Here is an 11,661-nt window from a genome sequence, read left to right as displayed (position 1 = left end):
TTATTACTCATCACTCCGCTTCCTTCTTTTCTTCTTTCTCTTCCTAAATGGAAAGAAAGATAGATGGAGAAAGGGAGACAGAGATGAAGAGAAAGGAAATCCTCTCCCTTGTTCTCTTTTTCTTCTAGTATCCTCACCTCTTCCTCATCTCTTCATCCTCATCCTCCTCTTCCTCTTTTTGGCAACAGCACTCTTTATTCCTCCACATCACCCCTCCTGTACCTCCTTCTCCTCCTACCCCTTCCCACCATCTCCTCTTCTTCCCTCCCTCCCTCCCTCCCTCCCGATGACACACCCGTGATGAGTGTTTCATCTCACAAATCACTCCATGAAACACAGGCGTCGGTCAGTCACGAAACAAATGAACATCAGTACGCGAGAATGGCTCTAGCAGGTCATCATAACAAAAACTTCTCCCTATTGTTTTTCTTGCTTTCTGACAGCGATTATTGTTATTTATTACCTATTTCTCCTTTTTACAATGTATTAAATATGATATAATATAGATACTTTATATATATATTTTTTGGTCGCTATGTGGTACTGTAAAAAATGGGATATATCTGTTTATTTATATATATTCATCTGTAATACAATAAATAAAGTCTATCGTTCTCTCTGGGACAATAAAGTCTCTCTACGGTATAACGCTACAGTACGTATGCATAACTCTGTCTACCTGTCCTTCCTTAGTAAATTCCTTTCATAACCAATGTGACAGTACTTCAAAATATTCAGTACGTTATGAGCACACACACCACAATAGAATTACATGCAGCAGAATCAAAGAGAAGAACTTACTTAGATAATCAGATATATACTATAATACACAATACGTGTAATGCATAGGATATAATATATATGCTATACATTACGTGTATTAGTAGTACAAGATACATAATGTTACATAGGTGACTTCACATTGCTAGTAAAATTTGATTACTGGTAAAATGTCCCACATCAGCTCATACCAAAGTGACACACACACACACACACACACACACACACACACACACACACATACAGCTACTGCCCTGTGTGTGTGTGTGTGTGTGTGTGTGTGTGTGTAAATGGCAGGCAGCAGCAAGCAAGCACACCGTGTATGAGAGAGAGAGAGAGAGAGAGAGAGAGAGAGAGAGAGAGAGAGAGAGAGAGAATTAGATACGTAAAATAACACACACACACACACACACACACATTTACTCCTCCCAGTACACCAGACTGATATATATATTTTCTTTAAAAAGACGAGATATACCGCCCAGCACTTCCCCTCCCCCATCCCCCCTCCCCACGCTGGACGCTCCTGCCCCTCCCCTCCCTTGCTAGTCCCCAGCTTCCCCAGCACGGCAGAGCGAAGGAATGCTTACCCCCGCCTCACTACAGCCCAAGGTGTGTTACTTGGTTTCAATTGGGTCATTTTGCCGGATGTTCCTGAGTGTTTAAGACAATTTATGGCCAATTTAAGTATTTTTTTCATTAACGCGCGATGATTTTAGAAAGAATTGTTGTGAAATCGGTGAAATTGTAACCATGGTGTCTTTTTACGTTGCATGACTTTTTTCTTCTATGTTACCAATGTGATGACTTTTTAAGAAATTTTATTACCGTTTAAGAAATAATGGTGATGTGGAATTCTTACTGTGATGTTCTTTTTTTTCTTTTTCTGTATGTAATTCTTCACTATACTTTTTTTTTTCCACAGGTGATTGTTTCATAGAGATCAGTTAGCATGATGACATATTCGCTTGCTCTCTCTCTGTAAGATACAATATGTGAGGATAAGAGATGAACAGTGAGTCGTTTGAGTATCTTGAACCTTTCCTCGTGAAGCACAGACGACGCACGGACACTGAGCCGCGGTGTTTCAGTGTTTCTCGTGTCGCCTCAGGGTGTGAATACTTGATATTTTATAAGTGTGTGTTGTCAACCTAATTTACCTGCCTTATTTCCAACAAGACCTCTAATTTTCATCTCCAGGTAACGTGAAACTAAATTGTTTTCTCATTTGAGCTAAAGTATGATTTTGATTTAGTCTTTCTTGAATAGTGTTAATTTCTATCGATGACTGAACTTTCTCGACGATTAAAATTGATCTTACTTACATTTTCAATAATGATTTTGAACTTTATATATTTCTGCCTTGTGGCCGAGTGAGGCAAGGTGCGTCATCCTTCACTCTGGGCGAAACAAATGAATCTATAAACCAATGAATACAAAGTGGTAATTACGAATGAATCCCCATCACTGTCCTCTAGTCTATGTACATAAATAGCTCACACAAGTATGTATGCATGTATGTATAGTATGCAAGTCAATCAATTGCCTAAAGTTTCCATACATATTTCCGAATTTATCCAAGGAGAAAAATATTACATTGTCCGAAATGCAACACTCGCTCCGGCGTGCCCATATCTAGGGGAAAATTGACGTACACACTCATTCCGAGTAGCAGTTTAGCGGCGAAGTGTTCCATTTCGCTTTCCTTGTCGCGTGTGTATTGTGATATTGTGACCCACATGTCTAGATAATATTGCGCGCACCTAATGTTTCCTTTTTGTACTTGCCGCTTATAATTAATTTTAACTTTCATTCCAAAGACGAATATTGAATTTTTACATCGCCAAGCTTGAAGTGTTTGTATGTTTATGAAGCAAGTTCTTCATGATATTTTTTTTACGTCTATAGCCAGTTCTCCGTATTCTTTTCAAGGCCATGGATTACAGGAGCAGTTTGTTTATAAATTTGTCATGTTCTTACTTATATTATCTGATGGTTTGGTAATGACATGGCTGAAAGATTAATGTTGTGTCGATCCGTATCACCACGCAGGGTTACAAATAGTGTAGGTTGTAACATTGCACCAAGTTCTCTCGCATTATCGCCAAACGAACTGGATTTGATTCCCTAATTTCCTCTTTGTAGAAAACTGAAGGCAATTACGACCTTCTCTCTAAAGCTGACTAGTATTATTTAAGATACTGGTCCAGAAGCCAGACAAGAGGCCCCGAAGCTTTACGAAGCCTTAGAGTGAAGCTTCTTGGTCCAAGGGTGAAGCATCCAAGGCCTCGCGCGGTGAATGTCCGAAACGCGAACACGCACGAGGACATTTTTTTCCTACTCTTGAGGCTACGAAGGATGAGTTAAAAAGGAGAAGGATGGAAAGAGCACACCTTTAATACTGCAATTTGTGGCCGCGGGAGAGGAAAGGACAGAACGGGAAGAGGGCGTCTCAAATATCTTCCAAAAATAGATACGAAGTAAACATCTGCTGCTTGATTCCTTTCCTCTCACGGCCACTTACTCTTGGTGATTTCCTTCCCTCGGCGGAAATCCAGAAAATATCTTTGATTCGCACTAAGGAAGCCATCGAGATGAACCACGACGGCCTTTCCGTAGCTATTACTCAACACCAAACACTGACTACGTTTTGGAAATGATAATAACGACACTGCAGTATGATGAAGCACGGCTCACTATGGTATTCACGGGGTTAGGCGGCTGGCTGGCTGGCTGGCTGGTTAGCGGGATGAGACTTGATTCAATCGTGTTTCCTGCTACATTTCGGGAACCATTTAACTTTTTCTCTTGTCGTAAATGCCCTTCAGACTTCCTTCATTTAAACGTGTTTCATCATGTCTTGAACCTTCAAATTGTGTATTGTATCTCTGGCACGTGTTTTATGGTACATCTGTTCAGCTACATCATACTCATTCCTTGCTTTTACTCCAAAGTGTTTCCTACTCCCCTGATCTTAGCATTCCAATATTCTCCTTTCTCGTTTCTTCACACATACAATCCACCAAACGTTATCTTGTATCTCATATCTTTACTCTCATCACCACAACGTTTTCTCTACAAGTGACCCTCTGCTTCTATTCCTCATCCGTCACTTACTCCCTCCTAAACACTAATCATAAATCACTCTTCAGTCTTAACTCTCAAGACGATAAGTTGCAACTCCAGAAACTCTCGGTGTCAGTGTTATCCATCATTACGTAACCATCATCACCACCATCACACCACAACCGCATCATCACTGCTAACCATCAACACTTATCTTTACTACGTCTCTAACATTGCCACATCATGACTGCGCCGCCAGCACCACGCCGCCATCACCGCCGCGCTACACAGCACATAGGAAGAAGCACATTCAACGGGAAAAACTAAATCCACAAGTAGCCAAAGCATCGGGAGTTTCTACAAGGGACTGGACGTTTTCCACTGTCTTGGCGACTATGATAGCAACGAAGCGCGTTCAAGCGGAGAAGAAAAGACGGAAACCTTCTTCACGGTCACTCACTTCACAATGTAAACAAACAACTTCAGCGGCCGTTCAGGCGTCTGGCTGCCTACAACATGGAAAGGATATCGCAAAACTGTGCGGCATCAAAATATAATTGATATGAATCACGTGAAAATCAACCACTTTAGCCACAAATTTGGATGAGTTAAATTGACTTAGATTATGTTAGATTTGTCTGTATTTCATTACATTGAATATTGTTCAGATAAGTAACGTAACCACATAATCTTTTCAATGCTGGTGTTCTTTGGAACTAGTTTACTTTTATCTTTCATTCGTACTGCCATTCTTTTGTTACTACGACAGTAGACTAATTTGAGGATATGTAGAAGTATCACATAATCTCTGAAACGGACCTGGCAAATTTTTAAATCCTGAGTCATTGGAATACTAATTAGGAACTGCAATCAGGTTTCCCATTTCCTTATTTCACTTTCTGGCCAGCCTCTCTCGCATACGAAAGAAAGTAGAAAAAGAGAGAAAAAACATAATGAATACACAAGTACATAATCATCAATCTACACAATCGATTAATCGACAAACATCCCCAGTGTCTTTAGTGGTTGATCTTCGCGTGATCCATCTATCTTGGTGACTTAATGGAGTAAATCGATTCACTAAGCCTTAGATCCCATACAAGCTCCTTATCTCTCGAAGTTTGAGCTGGACATGCTGAGGTAATTTCTTGGGTCTGTAGTACTATGATAAATGACCGGACGTCTCTAATCCCACGCGATACAACGAGGCAGACCCACGCTAACGACGCACGTAACTACCCTTTGCATTAGTACCTCTCAGATATAACTTACATCCAGAAAACAGAGACAAAGAAAGAATTCTCGGCGATTATAATGTAAAAAAGACAGTCGGTTTTACGTTCGCTGAAGACGAAAAATCGCCAAAAATATCCATGAAAAAAGAAACACAAATTGTTGGCGTATTCACAGCGTTAAGATACAGTTAGTTTATACTTGCATTTTTTACTGACAAGAATAAAATATTAATGCCAGTATTCATCAAAGAGAAAGGTACGAAAGCAACGGAGATCTTTAGCATATTCACAGCGTAAAAGACGATTAATACTTTTTATACATAAAATATGAAGAATAAAATTGATATCACGCTAATTAAGAAAATAATAATGAATACATATCTGGCATATTCACAGCGTAAAAGAAAAAAAAAGAGATAGAAAGGCTGTCTATGTTTCTGACAGACAGAGTGTAAGTTCTCATCAATGTCAGCTAAGAAAGGGAAAAAAGTCACATAATCGTGCCCGGGTCAGGCTGCCAGAGGTCACCAGACTATTAATGGTGCCGCTTGCCTGCCTCCAAAATACTTATCTAACTGACGAGATTTCTACGTACGAGAGGATAGCGAGAGCCTTGCATACCATTTTCTTTAGCACGTTTCTTTCCTCTGGCGACGTCGTAGCTGAATTAAGACAGAACACGAGGAGAGTTGTGAGGCTGGTGAGGGCGACGAGACGTGAAGGACAATGCGAGGGCACCAAGCAGGAGACCCTCACTCACCATCCCTAACATGTAGAACACATCACAACACCGCCTGTCACCACTAGTACCCTAACACTCTAAAAATAGTGATATATGTCATTATGTATAGGTATTTAAGTCCTCTAGAGTCTAGATTATGTATAGCAAAACCCTCAACCCTGGACAAGATAGTACTTATGCATATACTAGTGGTACTTAAGTCATACAGAATACGATCTCATTTTCATGTACTGTAGTGGAAGAAATGCAGATCTTCATCCCAGCACATAAAAAAAAAAAAACTCCTTTGTCATGATTAGTTTCAAGCTTCAATATTTTTGGGTTCTTTCCTCTGTCTCAAACCTGCAGTTGTGTATGGTCTGGATAAAAAAAAAATAAATAAAAAAAAAAGAGATATGTACGTAGCTTCCCAATATATGATAGCAGAGTCTCTCCTCATCAGTCACCTTCCGTTTTCTTTCATTCGCACAGTATACAAACAAAAACATAGACAGAAAACTTAAAGATAAGGTTACATTTTGTAGTTTACATATATTTCTTACGGGAGTTATGGTGAGAGAGAGAGAGAGAGAGAGAGAGAGAGAGAGAGAGAGAGAGAGAGAGATTGCTTAACTAACTAGTGATGGAGTATGAGTGAAGAGGATGATTGTGAGTGATGGTGACAGGCAAGATGGGCCGAGGATGGAGGGCGGGGCTGGACTGGGTAGGGCAGAGTGGGATGGGATGGGGAGGAGGCTCAGGGTTCGATACAAATGGGGTGGGAGGATATAGTGAAGGAGCTACGAGAACTGAGAGATGACAGGAGACGTTCTCTGCGGGCAAGCGTGTCTGTAGGAACAATAAATGAAAAAAAAAATGAATAGAAGATTAATTTAAAAGTCTGGAAAAAGAGGAGAGGAATAAAAAAAGTGAGTAGGTGAATGAAAAGCAAATAAAGTATGTTCAGCTTAGTTTGTTGTTGTTGTTGTTGTTGTTTTTGTTATTGTTGTTGTTATTGTTGTTGTTGTTGTTGTTGTGTGAATTGATCAGTATATAAGGAAATGCACGAAAACCACGATAAAACTGACGATGGTAATGTGCATTGTAAAATATGCTGTTGTTGTCGTAATTCGTAAAAGTTCAGTGTATTTTAACTTTGTTGTTGTCGTTTGCTGTTGTTGTAGTAGTTGTTGTTGTAGTTGTTGTTGTATTAATGTGAACTGTTACAGTGGCTTAGAGTTGTAGAAAAGTTTGTTGCTGTTTGTGGAAGTTGTTAATGTCAGACGAATTAGCAAAGCGAATAGCATTTAGTAATAGCAGTTGTAGTAGCAATAGTGGTAGTAGCAGCAGAAATAGTAGTAGTGGTAGTAGTAATAGTAGTGATAGTAATAGCAGCAGCAGCAGCAGTATCAATAGTAGCAGTAGCAAAAAGGATAGAGGTAACAGTTATAGTAGTAGAGGTAACAGCAGTAGTAACAGTAGAAGCAGCAGCAGTAAAGCCGCAGTAACAGCAGTAAGGGGGTCGGTATCACCCAGGGGCACTAGGGAGTAGGGGTCGGGTGGGACTGTACGAGGTCACCCAGGCTGGCAGAGGGAGGGCGGGAGAGCAGAGCAGGGGGAGGGGGCAGGGCAGAGCATGTCAGATGAGCGTCTCCATGAGGAAGTAAGAGGGAGGTGACTCTCCTTGCCTCTGCTCCTCCATCACCCCCATTACGTCCTCAAAGAACTCCTCCTCCTCCTCCTCCTCCTCCTCTAACTCCTTCTGCACCACGCCCTCCTGCCACCGCACCCTCACTCCTTTCCTGCTCCCTCTACCACCACCACCACCACCACCTCTACCTCCACCTCCATCTCTCTCCACACTATCACCCAGAACAGTCTTCTCTACGGGGACCTCACTTTTTCCTGTGACCACTGACATCACACCACCATCACCACCACTACCACCACCACGACCTCCTTCTTCTCCTCCTTCCTCTCCATTCCTCCTGCCTCGCTCCTGCTCCTCCTTGTGGGTGGTAGGGGCCCCCGGGTCGCGTCTCTACATGTTGCAGTTTAAGTCCTGCGGTTGAGTGACGGGAACGAGAAGCGCTGAACTGGGGGCCTCTTGTCAGAAACTCGTGTCCAGGATGGTGAGCGAGTTGGCGATGGTCTCGTCCTGCGGAAAGGAAGGGAGTGGTTTAGTTAAGGGCACGGCGAGTATTCTGAAACGCTTTGCTCTCTCACCATCACTGCTTTCCAAAGGCTCCAGTTGAAGATACTCATGTTTCTAAGAGTTTTATGATTCTGGGGATAGATTAGCAAGATTTTTCGTTTATTAAAAGGAAATACTGTCTTGAAAACCTGGCTAGTGGTCTCTATGGCCTTGGAAAATTGTCGTAGTGAGGGGGGAAGGTGTTTCTGAATACGGGCGATCGTAGAGAGAGGAGAAGGATGAATACTTATGACTACGATGGAAGGAGCAGACAGAAATAGCCTTACTGTGTCCAACAAGGCTGTCTGTGTGATTATACTACCATTACAGATTCTATGAGTAAGAGGTAAAAGGATATCAAGGTTTGAAAAAGACCACCACACGGCATAAAGAAACAGTTGTAGAATGTGATAGACGAGGATGAAAGAGAAACAAGTGACCTCTTTCTAAGAACAAGTAGATGAAAGGTACGACTGAAGAAAAAGGATGATGAGTGAGAAAAAGGAAGACGCGGTGAAGAAGAGAAAAAGAAAGGAGGTAAAATTGAGTTAGAAGAAAACGGTGAGGAGGAGGATGAAGAAAAGAACAGTTCCTAGGGTAAGAAAAAAAAAAGGTAGTAATAATGCTGACAAACACCGGAAAAAGGAAGGGAAGAAATTAGTTGCCTGTATGGATGAAGAAAGAAGTCGAGGGGTGGTATTAACGACCGAGATTAAGAAAAATAAGTGTTTGTACTGCCAGGAAAAAAAAGTGGTCGAGTACGATTTATAAAGGAAAAGGTAGCGGGAGAGACTTCAGAAGAAAAGATCAAAGACTGTTATTAATGAAGAAAAAAATGAAAGTGAAAGATTAGAAAGAGACAGAGTAGAAATAGAAATGTATCCAGAGAGAGAGAGAGAGAGAGAGAGAGAGAGAGAGAGAGAGAGAGAGAGAGAGAGAGAGAGAGAGAGAGAGAGAGAGAGAGAGAGATGTAAAATAAAAAAAGTAACTAAACAAAGTACAAAAAAGAGAGTGAAACAAAAAAAAAAAAAGATAAAATGGGAGGGAGAATGAAAGGAAAAGGAAAATAATATCCGAGCGAACTAAAGATAAAAAAAAACGAACAGAGAGAGAGGAGTAGGAGGAAAAGGAAAAGGAGGTGGAAGAGAAGAATAAGGAGGAGGAGGAGGAAAAGGGAAAAGAGAGAGTAAATCAATGAAGGAAGAAGAAGAGATAACTGAAGAATGATAATGTTGATCGGGAAATGAATAAATATGTGATGGCAGGAGTAAAGCTTTGGGATGGTAATACTGTTTGGGGAAAGAGGAGGGGAAAAGGCAAGGAAAAAGAGAAGAGAAGGAGTGAGGGCAGGGGGAAGGAAAAAGAGAAAGGAAGGGTGAGAGGAAGAGAGAGGGAAAGGCAAGGAGAAAGGGGAAGGGAAGGAATGAGGGAAGGAGTGAGGGAAAGAGAAAGGAAGGGTGAGGGAAAGTGGTGCCTACAGTGGCTATGGATGTAAGATGTTCCTTCCTACTTAGAACATTCTTTCCCACATAGAAATTTCCCCACCATGTATTTTTTGTCCTCTTTTTGACATTTTTTTTTTTTGACAATTTTCCTCCTGGAGTTTTTTTTTTTTTTTTTTCTTGTGCTTATTTTCTCTTATGAACATTTTCCGTCATGATTATTTTAGACTTTTTCCCCCCCACATAGAAATTTTCCCCGTATGTATGGATTCTTTTACCCTTTCATGACTTTATTTATTTATTTTTTTTTTGACAATTTCCTTCTTTGAGTTTTCCTTTTATGGACATTTTCCGTCTTGATTATTTTTAGAACACTCTTTCCCACATAGAAATTTCCCCCTTATGTATTTTCTTTCTCCTCTTCTTAACTTTTTTTTTTTTTTTTTTTTTTTTTTTTTTGACAATTTCCCTTCGAGTTTAATTTTTCCTAAGTCATTTTCTCTTATGGACATTTTCCCTTCTGAACATTTTTCCTTTTGATTATTTTTCCTCCTGATCAATTGACCTTTTTTTTTTTTTTTTTACTCCCGGACACTTTCTTCCCTTGTCATTTTTCCTCTTGCACATTTCCCCTCTTATAGTAATTTTCCCTTGTGGTCATTTTCCCTTCAAACCATTTCCTCTGTGGCATTTTCCTCCTTGACATTTTCCCCTTCTGGTCAGTTTCCCTCTCTTTTCTTGATTTACAACCCACTAAATATTATCTCTCTCTCTCTCTCTCTCTCTCTCTCTCTCTCTCTCTCTAGTGGTAAAATAGATAAATGAATGAATAGATAAATAAATACATACAAATAAAACATGTGACGAGCGTGAGATGAGAAAATGAATACAAAAAAAAAAAAAAAGAATAGATTGGATGACTGTTGCCTTTTCTATGGTGGGGTGGGTGGAGGGAGGGAAAGGCGCTGCACAATAGGATGGAAAGAGGACAAAGAGGAAAACAATAGTGAGTAGGGAGACAAAGAAAGGATGAAGAGGAAAAGGTGGTAAGGCAGATAAAAGAAGCAAAAGGAGTAAACACACGTGCAAAAAGGACAGAATAAAGAATAAAAGGAAACATTTAGAATTTTGTATTGGCGGGAAATACGAGAGGAAGGGATGAAGGAAGGAAGGAAGGAAGGAAGGGAGGATGGGGAGGAAAATACAAAGAACGAAATGGAAAGGAGAGGGAGTAGATAAACGAAAGATAGACAGAAAGACAGCCAAGGAAACAACAACATGTGGCTCTTTAATTAAGCTGGTAACAAATAAACAGAAAAAGAAAAGATGACAATAAATGGAAACAAACGAAAAGCTGCAAGGAAAGAGAGAAGGAAAATAAAGAGAAAGGAAAGAGAAAAAACTTGAAACGAAGCCACGAAAGAGATGGTAAAAAAGGAAAAAAAAAATAGTGTGAAAAATGTAAAGGAAAAAAGGGGAACGACAAAAAGGAAAGATAAAGAAATGAACTTGGAGAAGAGGAAAATGGAAAGGAAAGTTAGGAAAGGATGAAAAAAACGGAGGAAGACGCGAAGAATAAAGAATAAGAAAAAGAGAGAGAGAGAGAGAGAGAGAGAGAGAGAGAGAGAGAGAGAGAGAGAGAGAGAGAGAGAGAGAGAGACCATACCAAGAATGAACCGTCTCAGATCAGGAGGAGAATAGGAGTACAAATCGATTAAAAAGACAATGGTGGGAAGCCGGAGCTAAGTGTTTGTGTGAGAGAAAAAGGAGTGCAGGTGGAAATCGTAGCTGAAATGTACCTCTGACAGATATGAGACTCCTGGCTAAAAGTGATGAATGAAAAGATAAAAGGTAAAACGGTAAAAAGAAAAAAAAAATAGGATTAATCAAAGGCAGGGTGTGATAAAAGAGAGGTTCAACAAAGCGTAGATAATAAAGATGTGTAAAAATGCAATGAACAAACAGACGTAACTAATAAATATGAACTTGAAAGAATAAAAATGTTAGGGTAAAACTTAATTATATTGAAACTAAGAGGAAAAAATAAGGGAACTGAGAAAGAGAGAGCACACAAGAGAGGTCAATTAATGCGATAAACAAAAAGAAAAAAATAGTAAAGAAAAGACAAATAAAAGGATAAATGAAAAAAAGAAAGCTAGAAATGCGTTAAAGAATAAAGTTTGAAGAGAAATGAAAGATTAAGTAAAAAGTAGACACAATAAA

The 11,661-nt window shown here is 39.9% G+C and overlaps 1 protein-coding gene across 8 annotated transcripts in view; it reads right to left on the bottom strand.

Annotated features, from left to right (window-relative positions):
• Positions 1-1,702: 1,702 nt before the first annotated feature.
• LOC123520628 (Kv channel-interacting protein 4-like) overlaps positions 1,703-11,661 on the bottom strand; it is a 417,208-nt gene continuing 407,249 nt past the window's right edge. For all 8 annotated transcript variants that reach the window (XM_045283096.1, XM_045283095.1, XM_045283094.1 and 5 more), the window contains one exon: positions 1,703-7,960. In XM_045283096.1, the coding sequence (XP_045139031.1) occupies positions 7,913-7,960 (48 nt within the window). In that variant the 3' untranslated portion in view covers positions 1,703-7,912. The remainder of the gene's footprint in view (positions 7,961-11,661) is intronic.

The sequence above is a fragment of the Portunus trituberculatus genome, chromosome 47 (genome assembly GCF_017591435.1).
Source record: "Portunus trituberculatus isolate SZX2019 chromosome 47, ASM1759143v1, whole genome shotgun sequence".
NCBI lineage: Eukaryota > Metazoa > Arthropoda > Malacostraca > Decapoda > Portunidae > Portunus > Portunus trituberculatus.
Note: the sequence above shows the minus strand (reverse complement) of the source record. Positions and strands in the feature narration are given on the sequence as shown.